General features: G+C 40.8%; 2 protein-coding genes across 2 annotated transcripts in view; one reads left to right on the top strand and one right to left on the bottom strand.

The window, feature by feature from the left end:
• The window catches only part of LOC139452735 (protein FAM184A-like), a 110,143-nt gene that overhangs the window by 49,864 nt on the left and 32,338 nt on the right, over positions 1–27,941 (bottom strand). The gene's annotated exons all lie outside the window — the stretch shown is intronic.
• Positions 53–26,898, top strand: LOC139452364 (G-protein coupled receptor daf-37-like). The gene is made up of 2 exons (XM_071233821.1): positions 53–1,048; positions 22,390–26,898. Exons 1-2 carry the CDS (start codon positions 654–656, stop codon positions 23,183–23,185), a joined length of 1,191 nt encoding a protein of 396 aa, XP_071089922.1. The 5' UTR covers positions 53–653; the 3' UTR covers positions 23,186–26,898.

Here is a 27,941-nt window from a genome sequence, read left to right as displayed (position 1 = left end):
CAGAGCTATCAAGCCTAACTTCCCCACAAACAAGTAAGCAGTGTGCCTCGGACAGGTTGAGAGAGACTTACACTGCCACAGTGGGACCGATGAGACTGGTTAGGCAGTTGTGGATATGTAGAGGGTGATGCTGAGGCAAACAGGGCAGTGAGTTAATGGCAGGCAACAATAAGGAGCCGGATAGTTTAACCTTATAATTGGCCGTAACCTGAAGCTTCACGCTCCACCCCCTTCCTGTCAATCTCTCTTCTGTATATTTTTGACTCACAGGCGGGCAATTGTCTCAGAAAGTGTAGAAGTGGTGGGGCCAAGGTAAATATAAATATACAGCAACCTGCTCTGAGTGTTCATAGATGGGAGTCAGTTTGTTATTGCTGTCAACTGGATTCCCCAGGCTGTTTTACCTATCCTCAATTAACACTGAAGAGGGAAAAAAGTGGACATCACTAGTACAGTTTCAATTTTAAACCTGGAAGTTTCCACCTAGTGGGTATTTCTGTTCGAGACTTTACACCCTGAGATTATTGTTTCACCAAAAGGAACTGTGTGAATCACGAAGCAAAAAGGATTTGGTTGGTGTCCAAGAATCTGCTTGGGATTCCTCCAACAGACCTACCCAGAAGCTGAGGTTCATAATCAGCTGTTGAGTGGGAATGGCAAACCTATCTGCCCAAGAAGCGTGGTCTGTTGAGACAATGTCCACATTGACACCATACATCATGAGTGGAGGGGACAATTTTACTTCCACGACAATGGCACCAGTGCCTCCACCAATGATGACACCAGAGTTCTTGCAGACAGTAGAGTATGTTTGTGACCAGGTGCTCGTTCCACTGATAGTCTGTTTTGGAATTTTGGGCAATGTCCTAAGTTTGGTGGTTCTAACGAAGAAAGAGATGGCTTCACCAACCAACTGTTTTCTGATTGCTCTGGCTGTGTCTGACTTGCTACTTCTGGCGATTCAGATCCCCCATTTTCTCTCCTTTCACCCAGACTGGAATAAGGCTTCATCCTTCATGACCTTCCATAGGCATTTCACCATACTCAGGTAAGAATTGTATGATTTCTTTCACTGGGGTTCGACAATATGCTAGTGGAACTGTTCAGTAGTTTACAGGTGAAGGTGGTTCTTCTGGCTAGTGGAATCATGAAATGTCTACTTATTAATGTTACATACTGAATTATGAAAAGACAGAAATTGTGAGAATAACTGCAATACCAGCAATAAGCAATTAGTAACAAGAGTTATGAAATGATGACAAATCCCCCTGCCCCAATAATAGCAAAAGGCACCACTTCAGACCCTGGTTAATCCCACCACCCCTGATACGTCTGGGAATAAAATGTTTAAACTTGAAGTTGTCCAGTTGTCCACTTGAAAAAAACATTGTTTTTTTTATTGACACCATTTATGAGCATATTTAAGTGTCAAAGTAATCACAAGAATGTACCATTCATCCATTGCCACAAACCATTAGTAACACTCTGATAGCAGGTTAATAATATTTTAAATAAAATTGTTTTCTCAAGTTGATCCCTGCACAATGTATCAAATAAAACAATGCTTAAAAAATGACATTTGCCAGGACAACAGCTCACAAACAACTGTTGACATGATCATGACGTTAAAAAAGTCATAGGTGGTTCTACTGGCTTTTCTTGTTAAATTTGTTGTGACACCCCTAAAAAAATACCCAGGGGACCAAAAAACAACCAAAAACCCAATCTGACAAAACTTCCAAAAATGATGAAATATCTGATGACAAAAGATGTGAGAAGAATGTTTATTATATTCTTATTGTGAAAAGAATGCATTTAATAGGTTTGTAATGGAGAAAAACTATCCAACAGCAGTCAAGCCATTCACACTATCCAAGAAACTGATGAAAAACAAAGCTTGAAAAAGTGATAAATATGCGACTGGTGTACAATAAGGAGCAAGATGCAAAACACATAACCATTATTTCTGTGTGAAGACACATTCCGTTGAGGGCTACCAGGCATTTAGTTACAGTTTACAGAATAAAGAACTACATTTAGCATTTCTTTTACACAATAATACACTCAAACCCTGTTTTCCTTACCAGCAATGTAAATTGTTGTCATCAAGATCATGAAAAGATATGCAATGATTATACATGAAAAATAAGATAGGAAAAGCTTTTAAAATAATTTAATATTTTGCGGTTAGATAGGTGTTCTATGCCATTATCACAGATTGTCCTATACCATACCTATTCCCATCACATGCAGATGATATCCTGCTTTTACCATTTCCCTGTAAACAGTTACATTCTGGATGTGCCATTTGTCTTGATTGTTTCCCTGAAGGGGATATTAGGTAATGCCAAGCAGATAAGGGTAGATCTGCCTTTGAAGAGGCTACCAAGTAAACAGCCAGACACAAGAATAAAGAAATGTTCTGGCAATGAGGAAAAGGTAACAGTGAGGGGAACACAGGTCTCAGAAGGACCCACTATAAACTGCAGTTCCTGTTACCATATTATCATAAAGCACACTATTCTCCCTTTTCTTCATGGACAAGCTGACTGCCTTAATTTTCAAAAGTGAATTTTAATTTTTTTTTTTTTTTTTGGGGGGGGGGGGTTAAATACAGTGATTCACTGCAAATATGATTTTTTTAACAGCTTGCGTTATTGTTTTCATTCTTATGTCATGAGTTTGTTTCAGGAAATTAATTCGATCACCAACATTTACAGTTCCCATTTTCATGTATCTAACAGTATGATAAACCAATAAATCTGTAAAACACCAAACATATAGATGAGACTGTTCTCTGTACATTTGGATGCGTCCCATGCCTGAAACCTATGATCATGGGTTTAAAGCCCAGGCTCGTCTTGATTCTGTTTCTAGGTTTGTTGGCAACATACCCATGCTTGTGGGTTTCAACAAAGTGGTAAATGTTGTAAGATCTGCATCAGTTTGGGCTTTCTTCCCACTATAGCTGACCTACCATCATATATTAAAGTGAAATACTGTTAAAAGCGACAATACCACACATATTCTCTATCTAGATTTGATTGATCTATGACATCATAAGGAGCATATCCTGAGTGCTTGTTCCTTGCGAGACACGTCAAGATCTGGGTGAGAATAGGTTTTCAGCAACCCATGCTTGCCGTAAGATTTTTGGTCCAGATTTGATTATTTACAGACCGCTGTAATACCGCTGGAAAATTACTGAGTGTGGCATTAAACAGAAAGAAAAAGACTGTAGGTCTGTCTGCAGACACTGTACTGCACTTAACATGCCAATACTGTCCATAATTAGATGAGTCACCAACTGCCAACTGTAACCATCAGTAATGAGGAGCATATTCAGTGATACGCTGAAAAATGACTGATGTGTATAATCTGCCCACAAAATTGCAGTTTACAATAAATTAATGTCATTTCTCAGAATTGCTAGGAAATAAGACAGAAGGTTTCAGATGACTGAGAAATATTATGGATATATTTGTGTTTAAGACACTCAAGGATATTGGGTTAAGAAGGCTTATCAGGGTTAGAAATAAACTTAAAGGCTTTGCTAACCTGGGTAAAGATAAAATGCCCTTGCAAAGTTAAAACAATGGGAAATGTGGCAATTTGTACTCCCCCTAAGGCATTTGTTCTAGCCCTGGGCTAATGGGCTAGTGTTAAGTTCTAACTCTGCTTATCAAGTGATAGTGTAGAGAGATGAAATTTGTGAGACAAGAAAACATCTTGCTAGAACATTATTACAGGTCTAATACAAATCTGGAATTCCAGGACACGCACACATTGGGGACAAAGCGTTTTGGGATACAGGATGTTTTCCGAACTGAATTGAGCACCAAAGGTGCACTTTTCTTCCCATCTCCATGTCTAATCTTGGCTGTATGGTAAAGCCACAGCTACAGCATGCATCACAGAGACAGTCTACTGCCGGGAGCCAAGTCCTGCTGGGCTGCTGGAGCAGGTGATGCTAATAAAGGCTGCTTGATTGAGAAGGATAAATGTTTGTATGTTTGTTGTTTATTGCCACACTCAGCAATACAACAACTATATGATGGCAGTCTGTAATTAATTGATCTGGGACAGACAATCCAGTGATAGATATTGTGAGCAATGGTCCACACCATCGGGGTATGATGATACGCAATCAACCAAGTCACTGAGCCTAATCACCTGATCTCTATGGTCCCAAGGGCTCTACTCTAATCCCCTATCCCCATAGGGGGAGTATCAATGCGTATGCAGAACATGATTTGATTTCACCTGTAACCAACTGGTTAGAGAACAGCCCGCTCCCACACCTATCCCCAAGGGTGCACACTGAGGTATGGCACTGCTGACAGGGCCAGACATTGGCATTACCCGATAGTCCTTTGCAGTCCTTGCCAAACTTCCCAATAGTTAAGGTGTCATAAGGACTAGTAGAAATGTGCCATTTTTAAAGCTTCTGCTACATGCTATCATTATAAGGATGAGTGGACTTAAAATGCTAGTTTCTCTTTCTGGTTGAGAATTCGTGAAAGCTACAGATTTTCTCCTAGATACTACCGGTACTTAATTCATGCAATGAAACCCAAACCCCTAATTTTGACCTGGTGGTATACATCTGTGAAGCAAACCGGAAAATAAAATTATTGAAGAGGGAATGTAGAGGATGACATTTTGAAATGGAATGATATCATCTCTGAAACATTTTACCTAATAGAAACAAAAAGATTCAAGTATATTTTTCATACTGAGATTTCAAACCATATCCTGTCATCAGTGTCCACTTCTGATCCTACACAGACAAACTGCAATAGGAGAGGAAGGATCCTTATAGGAGATTTGGGATGAGGGAGGCTAGTCTAGGCATAGCTGGGTCTGTTTCACGTGCACAGAGAGGAGGATGCACTCCACAGGTTTCTTGAAGTGATATATTGTGTTACAGCAAAGCAGAGGATACATGTAACAAGTTTCACAGCTTCTAATTATCTCTTGCTTTGTTAGAGTCATTGTGATAACAGTGCTTAGTGAACATTTATACATCCTTGGAACAATAACACATATTTCCAATAATCACATCATAGTTTCTTCCGTCAAAAGTAAATGTTGCATGTCAAATGGTCCAAATAAAATATATTTGTTGACACCTGGGTTATTATCGACTTTATAGGTCTGCTGGCACTGATGGATATTGAACCATGTTCATGAAGTGTTTTCCAAATATATTATTTATGATAATCATTGACAGAGTCTAATAACTAGTCACTGAGGATGTCTATGTCCATGAGACCAAAACATGTTCATCAGTACAACTGAACAATATAACAATACAGCATTGTCATGATAAACATATTAATAACTGCTGTTTGTATTGTCATTCCTCAGAAATGATTTTGTTTTGTTTGTTTTATGTTTATGGCCGAACTCAGCAATATTTCCGCTATATGACGGCGGTTTGTAAATAATCAATTCTGGACCAGACAATCCAGTGATTGACAACATGAGCATCGATGTACACAATTGGTATCAATGACATGCATCAACAAAGTCAGCAAGCCCGACCATCCCATCCCGTTAGTTGCCTTTTACGACAAGCATAGTTGCCCTTTGTGGCAAGCATGGGTTGCTGAAGACCTATTCTTCCCCGGATCCCTCAGAAATGAAATTCAGACTGTACATATAAATTGTTTCAAGAATAAAGGAACATGACCTATCACTGTGTAAGACTAACAAGGAACTTGTCCCGGACGGAAGTAAAGGTTGGTCTCTGTATTGGTGGCACGTGTAGGATTCATCTCACTTGCTGTAGTGGTTGATATGTAGGTGGTCTACAAATTTGTAATGCCTTTAGTGTCCGCGGATATAATGAGCCATTGATAACACCATCCCTTATCTGTAAAAGGAAAAGTGGCTCCCGCACACGTTATTTCTATCTTGGTAACACATAGTATCTCATACATGCAGGATATATGACTTCTTCCTTGTATGATCGTAAGTTTGCTTTCTCTGAAATACATGGTACTTTACCCTTCAGTTGCTACAAAGATGTACGTGTTCCTCCTCCACAACCCACACACAAAGCGCTTTGGATCCCTAACAACTTAAATTGAAATTCTGTTGTTATATTATTTTCATGACCTTTCGGCAACGTAAAACTACAATAAACAACCTCTGAAAATTGAGCATATTTTAATTTGCGCCTCATGTGTCAGTATTCACTGTGACAGCAAATGGAATTGTAAATATCAGACTATAAATATTACTGAGAATTCAATTATGAAACTTTCACATTAGTGATCAAAGGTGTATGTGCTTATCAAAATATCAATAATCATTTTACAATAAACCTACAAATGTAAAGTTAAAATAAACTTACAACCCCTCTAAATTTTGGTCTATTCAAGGCATTATACTCACTGGAAAATTAGTGAATCAAACATAACAGCATTAACCTTTTTGCATGATTATAACAATAGACACAAAATAAGCTTTAGACTGTATGTTACCTCAAAGGTTGGTTGGTTGGTTTGTTGTTTTAACGCCACACTCAGCAATATTCCTGCTATATGACGACGGTCTGTAAATAATTGAGTCTGGACCAGACAATCCAGATATTAATATCATGAGCATCAATCCACACACTTGGGATTGATGACATGCATCAACCAAGTCAGCGAGTCTGACCACCTGATCCCGTTAGTTGCCTTTTATGACAAGCATAGTCGCCTTTTACGGCAAACATGGGTTGCTGAAGACCTGTTCTACCCCAGATCTTCACGGGTCACCTCAAAGGTAAGTCAGTCCTTAAATATAACTATAAGTGATTATACCAAAATGTTCAATATGGAGGCCAAGGTATAGCTAAACATACAACACTGGTGAAAAATATCACTTTTAGCATGGTTTAAATGACCATCAAATGTCGAGAGGGTATTATTGTCACCATTGGTTTGACTTTGATCAACCACAATCTCCTGCAGTTTTAACACTTGTAAAAATAACAGTGTTAGAAACCGGCACAAGTTCTATATACAGTCCTCACAAACATTGGGCAGTTTTAACTATTTCATTATCACAAGGAATAGTGATAAAGGGTTAGTGTCTCCTGCTGGGTGTGCCCCGAAACGTTCCAAAATTCAAAAGACGTAACCTTTGTCGTGCTGATTGATTTAGGAGCAACACATCGCCACTAACAATATTCTGAAAAACTCTTAACATTCTTCTTTAGGGTATTAAGGGCAAGCAAAAAGGTTGGGGTGGGAGTATTTTAAGCTCTCTCTCTGCTAGCTTAATCTGGCTGAGTAATTGTATAGGTGTCAAACAAATAGAGTTCCTGCTCCTGTGTCTGCATCACCTCACTGCAACAGCACAACTGACAAACCAAACACCTCCACACTTAGGGTTTCCACAACTAGCATCATCACCTAACCAGTTTGTAGGTGGCACAAAATAACAAACGCTGGGTGATGGGCCTTTACCACTGTCAGACATGTCAGAGAGCTAGGAGAATGTAAAGAGAAAAAGTTGGTTTGTGGGTTGGATTGGTGAGGGTGTGAATGAGGACTGTCTGCAGCTATTGTTAACAGCTTCACATGCTAGACATCACACCGCCACCACTCGCCTGCCAAAGAAGTGTTGTGAGGAGAGCTATTGCCAGTATTGGCATTGAGGAAATGTTTAGAAACTTGTCATAGACATGATACACACGCCATTGTGAAATGGCTTGGTGCAGACCCTTGGGTTCAGAAATGGTTGGCATATCACCATCACTCATTGGTAACAAGTGGTTGGTTCCAATAAATCCATGATCAATCATAATCTGACAAATTACCCATATTTAACAGCCTTTGAAATATTCAACCTTATTCCGTGGCAGAAAATACCTATTTGTGTTGCAAATTATGTGTGGTGATCTACAAATATTCAGATAATTCACTACAGTGCTCGCTTCCATTCATGAATAAGAGGTATTGATTCTACAGTGACATGACCTCAAATTTCAAAACACAGTAGGTTATCTCCTGATCAAAAATAGATTTTAATGCAAGGATGAACATAAACCGTTTAACATCAAATAACATATTTGGCAAAAATTTATCACACTCTGAACATTCCTAGCAGCCAGTTGTTAATACGCCAATGCAATTTATTTGGCCACAGACCAAGTTTTCTATTGAACATGTTTCAGTTTTCTGTGTGTCACAAACATCTTCTATCATGTGCGCGGGGCATAGGTGGCCCATTCGTCTAAGGCGCCGTGTTTCGCAGTGCAGAGTTGCGTCCCTTGGACACACCAGAAACCCACGCTAGTGGGTTCGAATCCCAGTTCACCCCGATTATGTTTCTAGGATTTCCAGCACCAAACCCATGCTTGTGGGTTTCACTGAAATGGTAAACGTCTGACAAGTCACACCTGCATCACTTCAGGCTTTCCTCCCACATTAAGCTGACATGCAACGATATAACTGGAATACTGTAAAAAGCAGTGTTAAACCCAACTCACTCACTCACTCACTCATGTGTGCTGCTGAAGCAAAGCTTACAGCGAATTTTACAAGGAAGAAAACAAAGAGGCTATCTTTAACGAAATATTTTGAGTGAAAGCCACGTTGGCATCCAAGTGACTTTTTGTCCTGTTTTTAGTCGTACCCAAGTGGCTTGTATCACAATAACATAGCATACAACATCAGAAATCGTTTTGGAAGCCTGGAGGTGGGATGTGAAATATTGACAAAAACAGTCTCCCTTCATGTCCATCCCTTGGCACATGTTAGAAACTTTTTCACAAACATAGCATACAACCACACTCAATTACCAGACCATCTTCCTACATCTTCATCACTTCTACACTCCTGCCATCAGAAAATGCCACTTTATCAATATTCTATCAAAATATTTATTTCCTCCCTTGCTCCTGTGAAAAAGCCCCTACTGAGAGTTATTACGTAACATTCATTAACAGACTGCTGTAGCAATAGATCCGTGAGCAGGTGCAGGTAAATAAACATTGGACGGTGAAGCCGCAAAGGATGAGTCCCACTCTGATAGCGCTGCACTTGAGACCTAGCTGATATCTTCTGATGAGGGAGAGTTGTCCTTTCATCTAGCTTTAATAACGAGGCTCTGTCTTCTCCTCTTTGAAAATGGAAAGCAAAGTTGTCTGGCTCCTTGCAGTGCACAGAAAAATTAAAGATGGCCAATGATACATGCACATGCAAACAGGTCCCACTGTGTTGCGCCTTGGTGGAAGGCGGACTTCATGACCCCACTACTCCTGCCAGTACAACTCTGTGGTAGCCAGGTACAGTTCACTGGGTAGACATGTGAAGAACATATGGAAACAGCCAAAATTATTGTCATCATTTTAATGACATGTAGAACCAATAGAGCTAAGTGTTCTGTGGTTCACGAGCTTAGTTACTCCTTGTTCACAAAGAAGTTAACATTAATTGATAAATTTGAATAATACAATTTCAGTCAATTCTCAAAGCAACGGTAGAAACTAATAGTTTTAGTATGCTAGTCCTTACAATGATAGCAAAAAGCAAGAACTAAAAAATGGCAAATTTCTACTGGTCCTAATGATACCCTCACTAATTGGGCAGTTTGGCAAGGACTCAGAGCCAATTTCTAATACTTTCTAAAACTATAAAGAGGCATTTTTAAGTTCTGAGATCATCTTCAAGGCATTCTGCCAGTGAACAACTCTAAGACAAGTTCCTCAATGGTTTCAGAGAAGAAACTGGTGATATGAGAGTATACAACTGAGCACATGGAAACTGCCATGACATAAGATGCCCTGGCCTGCTGAACCAGATGGCTAACAAACCAATGAGGCACGTTTCATATCACTTGAGTTTGTATGGAGAAAAGTAAACATATCATCAGAGTGGCATTTTAAGCAGCATTTATATAGAGTGGGTAAGAATGCCTTAACAATATTTGAAGTTCTCATAACTCAATATAAAGACAAATATAACATGACTGATATATTTGTTCTTACAGATAGTTCATGATAGATGAAATAGGAATATAAATACATTATCAGTGTTCCTGCTGGTTTTTGAAACTGTCAGTCCACCACCAAAAATTACCAGTCCACCCTAATTTTTCGTCAGTCTCAACTTTCAACAAATGAAAAAAAACAGTATTAAAATTACCTAGTTTCAATCCTTTCAACATCATGATCAATGCAGAGTACGTTCATAGATGACAAATGCAATGATTTCATCTCTGAAGTAACTCAGATCTACATGTCACTCACGCAAAGTTCAGTCGCAACGAATCACCGATTTTTGTTCAACAATAAAAAGGTTACTTTATTTGCCGGTCCACAGGACTGGCAGACAAATGAATTACTGGTCCAAGCCTAATTTTACCTGTAAAAACTGGTAATTACCAGTAAATGGGAAAACTGCAGAACACAATATTCCTTTATCTGAATAGAATGAAGAAAACTATTAATTGTAAAGAACGTCTATTTAAAATGAAAAATTTTGGCCTGGGGATGTAAAATAAAAATTACAATTTTACTAACAAGAACAAAAGAAGTTAATATTGCTATCATAAGTTATACAAGATTCTAAATGCCATGTAAAGATAGCATATACAACCCAAATTACAAATTCAGAAGCATGCTCTAATTTGATGTTACATATTGTAGGAATTTAGGCTAATCTAATTTAGTATCATATGCTATTACACAGTTCATTAAATACTTTATCTTCTTTACAATCTTTAATTCTTCACTTAGGTGGTACAGAGCTAGACAGAACAGCCTCCTGCAGCCTCAAAACACTGTAGTCATTTGATCCATAGTACAACCTGTGGTTTAAGCATCTCGCTGGATTTGATGAACATCTGATGGTAGAGACAACCTAATCTGTTTTATTTTTATACCCTTGCACTGTGGAAACCTTTCTGGTTAATGTTAAATCTGAAAGCAGATTAAATTGTCTGCACTAAATCTACAGATATGCACAATCCTGGTCGGCAGGGAGGCTGCCGGAGTCGAGACAACACAGCACAGTACTGCTGCTGAAGATACTTCATGAATCACCACTTCTGTGTAGGGCTGCCGCCATCAAAGTTTGGACAGAATCACTTGTTAGCCCAGCTAAACATAGATATCTCAATCTGTCAGGGCTCTGAGTAGACCCAATGTTTTCCACTATGATGGTTTGAGGAGAAACATTATGCAGGTGCCAGTAGATATCTATTTATCAAGGACACCTTCATCTAAGATGTATTGTTTGCATTGGAGGATATTCTATAAGATCATTTGCAGGATAGGGATGGCTACCTGCTATTGGTCATGTAGGTAGAGAAGGCAATCTGTCACGTGTATGTCCATGATGTATGGCTGCTGATAAGGGGAATGAGTCATGGATGTTTTGTCCTGAACTATGATGCTGTTGAAATCTTTACTTAAACCATTTTTAAACCCACATGATTATGTGACCCGTGAAGAACAGGTCTTCTAAAAGGTCTTCTTCTTTTCGTTAGAGGTGACTAACAGGATTGGGTGGTCAGGCTTGCTGACTTGGTTGATGCATGTCATCGATCCCAATTGCATGGATCAATGTTCATGATGTCAATCACCTGACTGTCTGGTCCAGACTCGATTATTTACAGACTGTCGTCATATAGCTGGAATATTGCTTTGTGTGCCATTAAACAACAAACCAACAAACAAACGATAAATGCACATTGTAAGGAATCAACCCCCGGATATTCAAATTGACTCATTTCTTGAAAAAAATAATAATTTGCTTTCAAGCAATGACTATTACGGATTATTTGTTAGAACCAATAAGCATCATATATAATGTACACATGAATCATACCCACGAGATGAGTTTGTATGGAGCAAAAGATGTATTCCGAACCAAGTTTCAAACTGAATCAATATAAAGTAACTATTATTTCCATTTGAGTAACAGGGAATGTGGGCTTAGAAAGAGTTTCAGCAAGCTGTAAATTATCAGCTTCTCACTGATTGATTGTCCAATTAACTGTCCCCAAGTATATTCTTCAAGAGATGGGAACTATTTATAACTGACCAGTCTATAATAACCTCAGCATAATTACTGGCTAGTGTTTCGCTTCCTGCAGTTGTGGGCACATGGAAGCAGCTCCTCAGTCAGTGGAAGCCACCTCCACTGTGACATGTCTCACCTTACAGTGACTGACAAGTCAACACAGCTCCCAGTTACACTCCGACAAGCTCCCAGTTACACTCTGACAAGCTCCCAGTTACACTCTGACAAGCTCCCAGTTACACTCTGACAAGCTCCCAGTTACACTCTGACAAGCTCCCAGTTACACTCCCACAAGCTCCCAGTTACACTCCCACAAGCTCCCAGTTACACTCCCACAAGCTCCCAGTTACACTCTGACAAGCTCCCAGTTACACTCCGACAAGCTCCCAGTTACACTCCGACAAGCTCCCAGTTACACTCTCACAAGCTCCCAGTTACACTCCCACAAGCTCCCAGTTACACTCCCACAAGCTCCCAGTTACACTCTGACAAGCTCCCAGTTACACTCCGACAAGCTCCCAGTTACACTCCGACAAGCTCCCAGTTACACTCTGACAAGCTCCCAGTTACACTCTGACAAGCTCCCAGTTACACTCTGACAAGCTCCCAGTTACACTCTGACAAGCTCCCAGTTACACTCTGACAAGCTCCCAGTTACACTCCCACAAGCTCCCAGTTACACTCCCACAAGCTCCCAGTTACACTCCCACAAGCTCCCAGTTACACTCCCACAAGCTCCCAGTTACACTCCCACAAGCTCCCAGTTACACTCCGACAAGCTCCCAGTTACACTCTGACAAGCTCCCAGTTACACTCCCACAAGCTCCCAGTTACACTCTGACAAGCTCCCAGTTACACTCTGACAAGCTCCCAGTTACACTCTGACAAGCTCCCAGTTACACTCCCACAAGCTCCCAGTTACACTCCCACAAGCTCCCAGTTACACTCCCACAAGCTCCCAGTTACACTCCCACAAGCTCCCAGTTACACTCTGACAAGCTCCCAGTTACACTCTGACAAGCTCCCAGTTACACTCTGACAAGCTCCCAGTTACACTCCCACAAGCTCCCAGTTACACTCTGACAAGCTCCCAGTTACACTCCCACAAGCTCCCAGTTACACTCTCACAACCTCCCAGTTACACTCTGACAAGCTCCCAGTTACACTCCGACAAGCTCCCAGTTACACTCTGACAAGCTCCCAGTTACACTCCCACAAGCTCCCAGTTACACTCTGACAAGCTCCCAGTTACACTCCCACAAGCTCCCAGTTACACTCTGACAAGCTCCCAGTTACACTCTGACAAGCTCCCAGTTACACTCTCACAAGCTCCCAGTTACACTCTGACAAGCTCCCAGTTACACTCTGACAAGCTCCCAGTTACACTCTGACAAGCTCCCAGTTACACTCTGACAAGCTCCCAGTTACACTCTGACAAGCTCCCAGTTACACTCTGACAAGCTCCCAGTTACACTCTGACAAGCTCCCAGTTACACTCTCACAAGCTCCCAGTTACACTCTCACAAGCTCCCAGGTACACTCCCACAAGCTCCCAGTTACACTCTGACAAGCTCCCAGTTACACTCCGACAAGCTCCCAGTTACACTCTGACAAGCTCCCAGTTACACTCCCACAAGCTCCCAGTTACACTCTGACAAGCTCCCAGTTACACTCCCACAAGCTCCCAGTTACACTCCCACAAGCTCCCAGTTACACTCTGACAAGCTCCCAGTTACACTCCGACAAGCTCCCAGTTACACTCTGACAAGCTCCCAGTTACACTCCCACAAGCTCCCAGTTACACTCCGACAAGCTCCCAGTTACACTCCCACAAGCTCCCAGTTACACTCTGACAAGCTCCCAGTTACACTCCCACAAGCTCCCAGTTACACTCTGACAAGCTCCCAGTTACACTCTGACAAGCTCCCAGTTACACTCTGACAAGCTCCCAGTTACACTCCCACAAGCTCCCAGTTACACTCCCACAAGCTCCCAGTTACACTCTCACAAGCTCCCAGGTACACTCCCACAAGCTCCCAGTTACACTCTGACAAGCTCCCAGTTACACTCCGACAAGCTCCCAGTTACACTCCCACAAGCTCCCAGTTACACTCCCACAAGCTCCCAGTTACACTCTGACAAGCTCCCAGTTACACTCCGACAAGCTCCCAGTTACACTCTGACAAGCTCCCAGTTACACTCCCACAAGCTCCCAGTTACACTCCGACAAGCTCCCAGTTACACTCTCACAAGCTCCCAGTTACACTCCCACAAGCTCCCAGTTACACTCTCACAAGCTCCCAGTTACACTCCCACAAGCTCCCAGTTACACTCCGACAAGCTCCCAGTTACACTCTCACAAGCTCCCAGTTACACTCTGACAAGCTCCCAGTTACACTCCCACAAGCTCCCAGTTACACTCCCACAAGCTCCCAGTTACACTCCCACAAGCTCCCAGTTACACTCCGACAAGCTCCCAGTTACACTCTGACAAGCTCCCAGTTACACTCTGACAAGCTCCCAGTTACACTCTCACAAGCTCCCAGTTACACTCCGACAAGCTCCCAGTTACACTCCGACAAGCTCCCAGTTACACTCCGACAAGCTCCCAGTTACACTCCCACAAGCTCCCAGTTACACTCCCACAAGCTCCCAGTTACACTCCCACAAGCTCCCAGTTACACTCCCACAAGCTCCCAGTTACTCTCTGACAAGCTCCCAGTTACACTCTGACAAGCTCCCAGTTACACTCTCACAAGCTCCCAGTTACACTCCCACAAGCTCCCAGTTACACTCTGACAAGCTCCCAGTTACACTCTGACAAGCTCCCAGTTACACTCCCACAAGCTCCCAGTTACACTCTGACAAGCTCCCAGTTACACTCCGACAAGCTCCCAGTTACACTCTCACAAGCTCCCAGTTACACTCTCACAAGCTCCCAGTTACACTCCCACAAGCTCCCAGTTACACTCCCACAAGCTCCCAGTTACACTCCCACAAGCTCCCAGTTACACTCCCACAAGCTCCCAGTTACACTCCGACAAGCTCCCAGTTACCCTCCGACAAGCTCCCAGTTACGCTCCCACAAGCTCCCAGTTACACTCCCACAAGCTCCCAGTTACACTCTGACAAGCTCCCAGTTACACTCCGACAAGCTCCCAGTTACACTCCGACAAGCTCCCAGTTACACTCCGACAAGCTCCCAGTTACACTCCGACAAGCTCCCAGTTACACTCTCACAAGCTCCCAGTTACACTCCGACAAGCTCCCAGTTACACTCTCACAAGCTCCCAGTTACACTCTCACAAGCTCCCAGTTACACTCCCACAAGCTCCCAGTTACACTCTGACAAGCTCCCAGTTACACTCTGACAAGCTCCCAGTTACACTCTCACAAGCTCCCAGTTACACTCTCACAAGCTCCCAGTTACACTCTCACAAGCTCCCAGTTACACTCCCACAAGCTCCCAGTTACACTCTCACAAGCTCCCAGTTACACTCTCACAAGCTCCCAGTTACACTCTCACAAGCTCCCAGTTACACTCTCACAAGCTCCCAGTTACACTCCCACAAGCTCCCAGTTACACTCCCACAAGCTCCCAGTTACACTCTGACAAGCTCCCAGTTACACTCCCACAAGCTCCCAGTTACACTCCCACAAGCTCCCAGTTACACTCTGACAAGCTCCCAGTTACACTCTCACAAGCTCCCAGTTACACTCTCACAAGCTCCCAGTTACACTCCCACAAGCTCCCAGTTACGCTCCCACAAGCTCCCAGTTACACTCCCACAAGCTCCCAGTTACACTCTCACAAGCTCCCAGTTACACTCTGACAAGCTCCCAGTTACACTCTGACAAGCTCCCAGTTACACTCTCACAAGCTCCCAGTTACACTCTCACAAGCTCCCAGTTACACTCTGACAAGCTCCCAGTTACACTCTGACAAGCTCCCAGTTACACTCCCACAAGCTCCCAGTTACACTCACAAGGGGCATTCTAGGCTAACATTATGCCCCAGAAATAAAATGTTCCTATTGAAAATATTTATCTACAAAATACAAAATAAAATCCAAGTGGAAGTCAGAACATTGCTTAATTTCAGGCTGAGGCAATCATGGTTTGCCAAATCATTCTAGACTGTAGTTGGATTCATGTTTTACGGTAATTTTTTCTCTAGGGTCTGTAAGACAGTAGTTCAACTCTCACACTTGGAGCTAGTAATTGCTTGGTTAATCATAGTCCTTGTGCAAAAGATGTCCTGTACCACACGTTCATGAAAGCAAATGTCCTCTACTGCTGTAAAGTTTCTTTACCACAAAAGTGATGTTTGTGTCCAGCTATGATGGCGGCCTGTAAATAATCAAATCCTTTTCTAGCCTGGAATAACCACGGCACTAAAAGTGCTACTCAAACAACCTTGACTTTCTACAACTGATAAGTCTTTTAATGCCATCACCTTTACATAATATGAAAGTGTTATTTAAATATAGAGTTCTGGATAATTATTTGTCATTAAACAATATATCACGTGACTAACCACGTCCCAGCCCTAGCTGGCACTGACCTTCAGTCTACGTGGTCTAGTTAAGGTCAACAAAATACAAGATATGAATCCTCAGCTTGCATGACACCTGATAACAGGCTTCACTTCTCCCAACTGTGCCGGGTAGAGTCAAGGGAACTAACATGGATATCCACTTTGTACAAATTATAGATATTTAATCCGGAATTTGTATTTCAGGTCTAGTGGTTATAAAAGTGCCTCCAATTGAAAGAACACATGCAACACAACCTTACATATTTGAAGTAGTTTAGGCCATAAAGTTATCACGGTTCCAAGAGCTCTAGCAATAAAACCTAACGTAACATCCAGGACATGTACATCATGAAATGGTCTAACTACTCATACCTGCTCCTATCAGTGCATTTATCATCTATCTTCAACCGTTATTCCATAAATCAAAGCTAACAGATGCCAAGGTGGCTTTCTTGACACATTGAGGTAAAATTACTGTATGGTTTGACGCTGAGGAACAGAAAATCCCACAGCAGTATATCATATAGATACTTATTTAACATGGTGTTATTCAGGGGCAAATAGTGATAAATAAAATAATATATGTCAGGACCATAAATTTAACATCTTTTGAAGTAACACACTGAGTGGTTCAAGTACTGCTTTCTGGGATCTCCATAACCAACAACGGATGACGAGTCAATGATTGATTTATGCTACAGTCGCGTGTGGGCCAGTGTTTCAACCATTCAATGTTTCAAAATTGAAGACAAGAAATGAAACTTTTTTATCATGGATGATGGGAATCGAGCCTGCAACCTCACATATCTGTTAAGTTTTGTAAAACACTGTTATCCCACTGAGCCAGAGGAACAGCTGATGAAAGGTTGTTCAATTTTACATGTCATGACTTAGTTGTGTCTGTGCTGCACATGTTTTTTCTCTCGCACACTTTGATCACATTCCTTTTTCATGCGATTATAAGAGACCTACGTTTTCTTATTTTTTCTGGTACTTCTTGCATCTAGATGGTTCATAAGTTGCATAAAACATTTCTACTCGGTTTTGGTTCAAAATGTAAAACCTTGAGCTTGGGACCGAGGAGGAGTGTTTTATCCTTAACACCTCAAACCCTCTGTGGCTATGACTTCAGATGATTAGCAGAAGCTCAATCAGTCCCTTGAATCTAACCATAATGTTATCTAAGCCCACTGAAACTGAACACGGGGAGCATACTCCTAACAAGTCTTGAAACAGAATAATATTACAAATCACATCATTCTGTGATAACTTCTGGTGTTATATTTAGGCCCCCTGATCTTTGAAGTAGTTATTAATAGCAGAGACGTGTAATGATTTGATACTGATAAAACAGGAGTATAGTTGCCGCAGACAGTCTGGGATAATACCTATCATTCCTTGTTTACAGAAAACACCTGCATCGTCTTTCTAAGCTTCAGTTTCCTGAAAAAGTTTACCATGTTCTTACAAGTCTGTCTTAATGTTGGCATTCAAGGGTATCCATAATACCTCTGCCAGTTTTTACATACTTCTTTTTCTTGCTTGATAAACACTTGTACCATGGCCCACTGATAACTGCTCTAACACTATCATAAACCATGTATAAAAGGTATCCATTCACCACTCATTTTATGTGTTCATACCCCAAAGTAACTAAAATAACATGCTATTCTATTATTAGCATCAAAGGTTTTTTTATCCGTAAGTACTTGCACACAGTGTGTATTGCCAAGTAGACAACATGTTTGCAATAACTTTAACTCCCTCAGGTCAAAAGTACTCCATGTTCACCAACTAGAAAGCAATGTGCTTGAAGTTCTCAGTAAATATGTGACTCTTTGATACCAAACCTGTATCATATAATAAAAGGAAAACAACTGTCACGTAGTTAGGTCACATCACACTTAAAGTCTTTGGGTATCCACGTTTCTCAAATTTGGCAAGCCATTGTGACTCTATACTGTACCACAGCAGTAAAGTATAAAGAACGTGGCAGGACCTTAAAGCATTTCCATAGCAGTAGGCACACTACACCTCAAGACTTTCTCAAGATCTTATCCTTCACTGTAAGCCTTCTAATTCCTAGCATTTCATGACCAATGGATGATGGATAGCCATATGACACCGCAATTCAAGGTGCAGAGATGCATCCCTTTAGCATGCCTGTTAGAAAGCTGTGATTGTAGGTTTGAATCCCGGTTCACCCCGACTATGTTTCTAAGTTTGTCAGCATCATACCCGAGCTCATGGGTTTCACCAAAGTGGTTAATGTCTGAGACCTGCATCACTTTGGGCTTTCCTCCCACATCAAGCTGACATGCTGTGATACAACTAAGACACTGTTAAACCAAGGGCGGATCCAGCATTTAAATCCTCTCAGATAATTTTACTGCCAACAACATACTACATTTGCTTTTCAGTGTGTGTGTGTGTGTGTGTGTGTGTGTGTGTGTGTGTGTGTGTGTGTGTGTGTGTGTCCCCCGTCTGGATCTGCCTGTGGTTAAAGCAGAGTTCAATCCAACTCCCTCACCTACTTCATTGTTAAGTCAAATGAATCAAGTAATCCAGTTTTGTATTGATACCTAATTTGGTTGTAACATGATATTTCTTAAAGAGAACACAATACTAGATTCTGTGAGAATTTCTACCCCACACATGCAGATTTGTCCTAAATACATCATCTCTAAAGCCAAAGCAGTTTGTTATGATTAAGCCGTACAAAGGACAGACAATTGGATCTACTGGTCCTTAACACAAAGCAAATACTGCTCTTTAAAAACTTCAATGGATGAAAATAGCTCTTCAAGTTTTTCACTGACTGAAAATTGATACAAAGATTTGTTTTCTTCCAAACAGTGCAATGACTTCAAACAGAATTACTACTTTTTTTCAAGGTACTTCATTACAGAATGTTTGCTTAGCATAGGCCTTGATGTCTTCCATGAACGTGAACATTTTTTGGTTTTCCAGAATTTCTGAAATACCGGTATACTATGCAAGGGAGTGACCTTAGTGCTTCTTAACTTGCCCGGTCAAGATTTGATCGTTAACAGGCTGCCAATGTCATATTGCAGGAGTACTGATATCGGGCGTTAAGCAACAAACACATTTGGATGCACCGTTTCAGAGTGGCAGGTGCTACCAGTGGACCAGGACATGCTTACCCTTTTTTGGAGCAACTGGTATCATCACTGATTTGCACCGATACATTCATATAATCTTCGCCCCTATTTGCCTTTTGTGACCAATGGATTCCGTTTTGGCAGATAATCAAGACTGATTATTCTCTGGAGAGGATGTTTTACATTTAGTTCTACCTGGTCCTGTAAAACATGATCGTAGTCCTGACATTATGATAGTTTACTTTAGTTTTGGAGAACACAGTTGGACCTGACTAGTTCACTATTCAGGGATGCAACCTGGCATCTGAGTCAGTTTGTCTAATGTTTAACAGGCATCCCAAAGGCTAGTATAATTTCAAGCTTTTAAGGGCCTCTTAATTCCTATGTTACCACCATTTGGGTTAGTATTCCCCCCCTACTCATTGCTAACTTCCACTAACAAGCTGCATCCTACTTTGTAAATGACGTGCACAGCACAAGCTGATGGAAATACAATGGCATCAGTGATGAAGTGGTTCAGCCACTGATGGAACCACCGACTCTCGTCCATCATAATACATTGTACAATAATTCAGGCCAAATTTCATATTAACCTTACACAATCCATTCAAATAAATGACCATAATACAAGTATCAGCCTCTATGAAAAATGCATAAAAAACTAAAAAACTTGAACAATGTATTACGTGATAACATGTAATTAGCACAACAGACCGACTGTGGTAATTGTAAAGGCCATGGTGATTGTGTTCATTCCCCATCTGGACTCCTCATATGTGGAAAGGTTGGTGTGTCAGTTTAACATGATCTGGAGCAGTTTGTGAAGGAGAAACAATTTCTCTTGTCTTGAAGTGATTTCTTTTCAATTGGGTTAACATCCTGGAGTTCAGACGTAGAGGCTAACAGACAGGATGTTTTGTTCTATGACAGGAAGTTTGAAGGATCGTGGGAAATATGGACCATGGCCTCCATGAATAGAGTTACAATACACGCTTCAATATACGAAAACACAACAAACAAGAGACCAGTATTGGCTATTATATTATGGGAGTTCACAGCAAATCTAAAATATTTTTCAAAAGGTTTTCATCACATCTTCTTGTTAACTTCACAAATGACTTCTGGAAAACTTCGGAAACAGTTTTCTTTTTCACTCCATGTGGCAACTGATTGATTTGAAAATACTAGTTTTTCTCATTATATGATGGAATTAAGATAAAACAAATAAAAAACAGCAAGATTTAGTCTAAATAATTCCATTACAAAGTCTGAATCCTTTGATGGGTGAAAGATTAAGTGAAAATATGACATTTTAACTTTAGTGTATAATTTTTAAGGACAGGAAAAGCAAACGAAACCAATAAAATATTTCCATATAATGACCATGAGTGGAGGTGTAATTGCCGAGCATGCATGTACGCTACTGCAGTATATTAAGACCAGCCTGAGGTAATACCTGCCATGTGTGAGTGGTTGACATACAACATGATTGTGTCACGTCTCAAACACTAACACTTGTTGTTTATTTGAAGAATGGAAACTTATCTCAATGTTTGGACTCAGAACACTTGCATGCTCCCAGTGCATTGCAACTTGAGCCATCTTCCTCAAAGCCCACTTACTCTCAAATTACCTCTTGTTGAAACTGCCACTGTAGGGTGTTGTCATTCCAACACATCCCTTTGTGAAGTGTGTAGGGTTGGGTGGATAATTATACCTTTGCTAACAGTATTACAACACAGATAATATTTACTAACAGTCTGTGTTTTTGTTATTAGCATACGGCCTGTATTGACATGGCAAGACTGGTGTGGTATGATAAGGTATTTGCAGATGCATAAATAAAATGATAAGCTAGCTGTGATGAATTAGTGGTTGGAAACTGGGAGGAGTCACCCAAACTGAGAGCCTTTGATTTAGAACCTGATGGCTTATTCTGGAGAGGAAAAACTTAATCATGCTGTGAGATCGCTGGTGGCGAGATGAAGGAGCGGGCAGGCATCTACTTGACATCATCTAACTGTTCTATGTCAGCTTCAGTTAACTATTGTGTTAACAGGTTACACTACTTCCAGACTTGCAACATCAGTTATCTTCAGTCGGCATCCTAATACCATGGTGATGCGTCTAGATTACATATCTCTAAGGCTGATTTATAGTGCAGCTTTTGCCTAAAGGTAGTAATGATATACTTTCACTTTCACAGCCTCATAAGCCAATAATCAATTATTCTGTGATAAATTGTTTGTCTGTCTTCATGGTTCGTTAATCTTGAGGAAGACATCTTTGAACTCATTTGCCACTTAAAGTAGCACTGATAAGAATAGCCGCCTCCTCTTAGGGAGTTTCCCAGCTGCGGATCCTCATGTGATGTTGACATACAGGGTTACAGGGTTCTCTGAGAGACAAGTGTGTTGCTTCTTGGGAGACAGGACTGTTTTCAAATCAACGGCAATATTTATGTAACTAAATTAAGGTGTAGGTACTGGGGCGCTTCAGACAAACATTCCATTGATGATTTTGTGTTTTAAACTCTTTATTTCGTATCTACTGTCAGTGCTGACTAACTGATGCCATTTCGTAACATGAAACAGATCAGACTTAAGACTGACCACAACTGACACCTGGTTTACTGAGCATCATATATTTAAAAAAACCCATACACATTAGTTATTGTTAAACATGTTTGTTTTTTATTTTTCAGGTATGTGATGACCAATATCTTCTTAACATGCACCTGCTGGATCACGGTTGCTGTGACGATTGAGCGCTTCATATCACTTCGATTCATTGCCTATCCACACCTAGCCTGTACAATATCCCGAGCAAAGAAAGCCATTGCTGCTATTTTCATTGTGTCTGTGCTCTTCCACATCACAAAGTTCTTCGAGTATATCCCCAACCCTGACCATACCAAAGGACCACCACTGCTCCTGACTGAACTCTCCATGAGCAAGGCCTACGACAGATATGTCCACATCAGCAACATCACACTGACTGCCATCATCCCTGTATTTCTCCTCGTCATCGTCAACAGCTTCCTCATCTACTTCCTGATGACCCATCACCGCCGTATGAAGCGTCATCGTGCCGGGGTCCACTCCAGCGTTGACATGACCCACATCACCATCATTGTCATCACGATGGTCCTCGTCTTCATCGTGTGTCACTCCTTTGGTCTGTTCCTTGCACTGGCCATTGCAGTTAATGGTCGCAGACATGTGTTCATGAACCCTCTGTATCGAAGCTTTAAGCACATAAACTTTCTTCTTGTCACAACCAATTCAAGCGTAAATTTTCTACTCTATTCAACAATCAGCAAAAAATTCCGTACTACCTTTCTGGCTATTTTTTTAGGAAAGCTCCACGACAAGAACCTGTCGTGGAGCATGCAGAATTCCAACTCGAATTTCTCAAGTAAACCTAATGCCACCTCTTATATCTCTCAAATATCCACTGACAGCTCAAATGGAAAAGGTGGAGAGCACTCAGAGGTGTAAATGCCTGGACCTCTGTGCCCCGTTCCACACAGCAATCATAGCGCTAAGGCGATCGTAACTCCCATACTAAAACATAGACTTACGACATTCGTAGCACTATGATCGCTTTGTGGAATGGTCCAGATGCATAAACACTCCAGATATCTGCTATGTTAACGCCTGTATCTTTGTCGGTAAATGTCCTAACCTCTGAGAGTGTATGCCCCAGAAGGTTTAGGTGTAAACACACCAGACATCTGAAGGGTTAATGTCTTAGGCCTGTAAAGGCGTCAAAGTCCTGGACCTCTGAGATATAAATGCCTTTGACCATACACACCATCAATATATACCACTCAACATTTGCCTGGGTCCAAAATATTCATCTTTAGTCAAAGGTGTGATCCTTAGCAAACGTTGAGTAGTACAGTAATAAGTTGATAAAAGCATGGACCTTCTATGTTAACTATCAGGTCAACAAAGGCATGAGATAGTACAGGACAGATGTGTGGCTATGTATGTTATGTCTTGTGATGGTCCTGGATCAGTGTTGGACTTGTTGTTTGGTAGACTTGAAGTTTGTAGAGAGGACATCAATACAAGGATGAAGGATGTGTGTAGTTTTAGTGTGTATAGGTTCATAAGTTGTGTAGATACCATCATCATGTAGCATATTCCTAGATAACTACAAGCACATCTTTATCATTACATCATTTCATATCTAATAAATATGGCATGATCAGTGAGAACGATTACAAGGACTTGACTGTTCTCGGACTAGTTCCTCAATGATACAACTCACAAGGACTTGACTGTTCTCGGACTAGATCCTAAATGATACAACTCACAAGGACTTGACTGTTCTCAGACTAGATCCTCAATGATTACAACACCCAAGGACTTGACTCTTCTTGGACTAGATCCTCAATGATTACAACACCCAAGGACTTGACTGTTCTCGGACTAGTTCCTCAATGATTACAACACCCAAGGACTTGACTGTTCTTGGACTAGTTCCTCAATGATACAACACCCAAGGACTTGACTGTTCTCGGACTAGTTCCTCAATGATACAACTCACAAGTTCTTGACTCTTCTCAGACTAGTTCCTCAATGATACAACTCACAAGGACTTGACTGTTCTCAGACTAGTTCCTCAATGATACAACTCACAAGGACTTGACTGTTCTCAGACTAGTTCCTCAATGATACAACTCACAAGGACTTGACTGTTCTCGGACTAGTTCCACAATGATACAACTCACAAGGACTTGACTGTTCTCGGACTAGTTACTCAATGATACAACTCACAAGGACTTGACTCCTCTTGGACTAGTTACTCAATGATACAACTCACAAGGACTTGACTGTTCTCGGACTAGTTCCTCAATGATACAACTCACAAGGACTTGACTGTTCTCGGACTAGTTCCTCAATGATACAACTCACAAGGACTTGACTGTTCTCAGACTAGTTCCTCAATGATACAACTCACAAGGACTTGACTGTTCTCGGATTAGTTCCTCAATGATACAACACCCAAGGACTTGACTTTTCTCAGACTAGATCCTCAATGATACAACACCCAAGGACTTGACTCTTCTTGGACTAGTTACTCAATGATACAACTCACAAGCCTTTTGATCAAGTCAGGTAATGGGCAATGGAAAGAGGAACGCAGAGAGATCAGCAGTGCCTTCTGACAAACACCCAAATAACCAGATGTTCCAAGGACAACAACATCAACCATGCTGACAAGGAAATCACTGATTCTTAGGGATTTGTGGAAACTTGCCTCCTGTGAAACTGTTATAATGAATATGTAATACTCTTGAGAGTAGTTGACAAATGTGGACATAGGCATGTGGAGCACTGACCCACATCGTGGACACTTGTTATAATCACAAGTGAAGGCTGAATGACTGTACCGGTGACACTGGAAAACATCAGGGTGAACCCAGCCACTGAACTTGATGATGATGCAAAGATATTAACCTCTTTATTCTATCATTTGTTTACATATATAATCTCAATGTTTGTACCCATATTTATGTACATGTAGTCATGGTAGTATTTGTTTGTGAATATTACTTTGCCATGATTAGTTGCAATATTGTTGATACAACGTTCATACAGATATGGAATACTTTTATTCAAGGCCTTTTCAAGGCTTTCAACTGTCATTTTCAAGGCTTTTTTAGTTGGGTTATAAGCTGCAGTCTGTCAACATTTTCTTAAATTCCAGTACCATTTACTGTGAGACCCAAAAAGCAGTATGAACATCACAAAGTTTCAAACAAGATTGATTTGCACAACAAACAAATAAAATAAATATGATTGTCATGAATATTTCAAGGTATTTGGCAAATTGTAAAATCTATCACTGCAATAAATCACACATAACATCCTTGGTACATAACTACATTTTTGTGTGTTTTAATACTTTTATTAACAAGGTTATGTCATTTTGTTTAAAGTCATTTGGTTCAAAGTCAAGGCTTTTCAAGCTACTTCAGTGACTTTCAAGGTTCACACTGAAAATCAAGGCTTTTCAAGAGGGATCTTAAAATTCAAGGCCTTTTCAAACCTGTATGAACCTTGTGATATAAAGCAAACAATATGTCACATTGTTTCAGACTTAAACATGTCTTCAATTGTCCCTATTAAATATTGGAATAACATATGACAGTTAGATATATATAGCACCAACAATAACATCATATTACAGACAACAGCCTCTATTCCCTTATTCCCTATAATATTTATACATTCTGATATGTTATAATACTTTTTACACATATTTCTGTTGGAAACCTTAACCAGAGTAAACCAAATTCAGTTAAGATGCAGATGAGCCTTCTTAGCCAACAGTACGTCTGTCTGATCAGCTTGGAAATGAGTTTTGTGAAGAACCCTCCACAATTGTAATGTGTCCCAGCTGGATGGAAGCTTCAGCTGTGCTGAGTGCTAGATTTCTGTGGAGAGTGACAAGTGTGGTAGGCTGATGCTGCTGCTGCACACAATGGGCCTAGGTCATGGTGACATGTCGTGTTGACAGAGGCAATGATGCTTGCCAAGGAATCCCAAACACTTGTTGATTTCTTTCATGTGAAATACGTCTTGGAGAAACAACAAAGCATTGAAACCTAATCCTTTTCTCTTTGAAAAACATAAATGCAGGCAAGCCAAATCTGTACATGAACGAGAGTGTGTGGCTATTTCTTGTACCTCTAAGCGTTATTTCTCCCCTGTGTATTGAGACAAGGTTAAGGCTCTCATATGAAGGTACCTGTGTAGTTTCAATAAGCTGTCATTGATAGTAGCATTTCATAGTCCACATTATAACACTAAAATCATTTTGTATGATGCTAAAGGTCATGTTCTGTCAAATAGACTTTGTCACAGGCTGTAAATACATATGTCAATATTGAGGCCCAAAAATTTGTTTATGTATAATTTTGACAATTTTTATAATACGCAATAAAAATTAATATTTTTTCTCAGGCAAGAACTTGTAAACATGTGAACGTGGTCATCCACAGTTTGTGTTGAAACTGTCTGCTTCCCATACTTTGCCATGTTCAGTGCCTTTGCTGATTCTATAGTGCCTCATTGTATTGTTTAGCCTAAGCAACCTGTTTTGTGTATGATATGCAATTGGTTGGTGTAATCACTCTCACTGTACATTGTTCTTGCAGTAATCAATCTGTAGTTGATCCTATTCATAGCAATAAAATATTTTGTATCACATTTCTGTCTCCTTTCTTCACTGAGGGTATACACAGGGTTCCAGATAAATCTTTGAGCGATTACTCACATGTTATCGTTTATATTGGGTACTGATAGTTTTCTAGGTAATCAATATATCTTACTCCTTGGGTCCTGTCTCGTGGGTATTTCTTATACCAGTGAGTCAATCTGTTTCACATCACATCAGCTCACTACAGTGACACATGTCTAGATAACATCAAGTGGGAAGTAACTTTAGTGCATTATTCACTGCAGTATATATACTGAACCACAAAAGAAACGTCACCATGGACAGATATATGAGAAACCTTTGTCCAAACACTGTAAACATATTTTGAGACATATTAAAAAGATGAAACTTAGCAAAACTGATCATCAAGGTTGAAATTAAAGCGTCAAATGTTCTTAAAGTGAAACACAACACTAGTCTCCTAAAAAAATGGCATCACAAGTCAGTATCTCGTGTGTCCGTCGTGTGCATTGCTGACTGCCGTGCAACGTCGATACATGGAATGGATGAGGCGGTTGATGAAGGCCATAGGCACCTTGGACCCACACTCAAGCACTAATGTGTCGCTGGTGTGTCCCCATGGTCTGTCGAGCAGTTTCAGCAGCAGTAACAAAGCGTTCTTAAAGATGCTGTCGGACAATCAGACAGTAGGTTGTGGGAGTGTCAGGATTCACTAATGTATTAATTACACCTGACGAGACAATACACAATATGCCTACCCTTGTGGCGAATCATATTTTAATTCTGAATCTCCAATTAAACACCGTGTTGAACATAGGGTTATCTCAAAGCTTGGTCCCCGCGTATTGCTTCTTTATTCATCATTTTCGGTGGTTTCTCAAATTATTTACGTAGGTCCCTTCAACTGCGACACAACAGTGTTTGACTGTATTTACAAAATGTAATAGAAGTTTTGTAATAAACCGCCCTGGTAGCTTCGCTGACTTGTGTTACCCTACCTTACATTACTAAGTCTGATTTCATGAAACTATACTCCCTGCCAAACGAAACGTGAACAAT

Source organism: Haliotis cracherodii, unplaced genomic scaffold (assembly GCF_022045235.1).
Source record: "Haliotis cracherodii isolate W230 unplaced genomic scaffold, xgHalCrac1.p SCAF_9, whole genome shotgun sequence".
NCBI lineage: Eukaryota > Metazoa > Mollusca > Gastropoda > Lepetellida > Haliotidae > Haliotis > Haliotis cracherodii.
This window is presented reverse-complemented; position numbering and strand designations above follow the sequence as displayed.

Coding starts and splice junctions, on each gene's coding strand:
- LOC139452364 (XM_071233821.1), top strand. CDS start 654: ATGGCAAACCTATCTGCCCAAGAAGCGTGGTCTGTTGAGACAATGTCC. Junction 1,049..22,389: donor AGGCATTTCACCATACTCAG/GTAAGAATTGTA, acceptor TTTATTTTTCAG/GTATGTGATGACCAATATCT.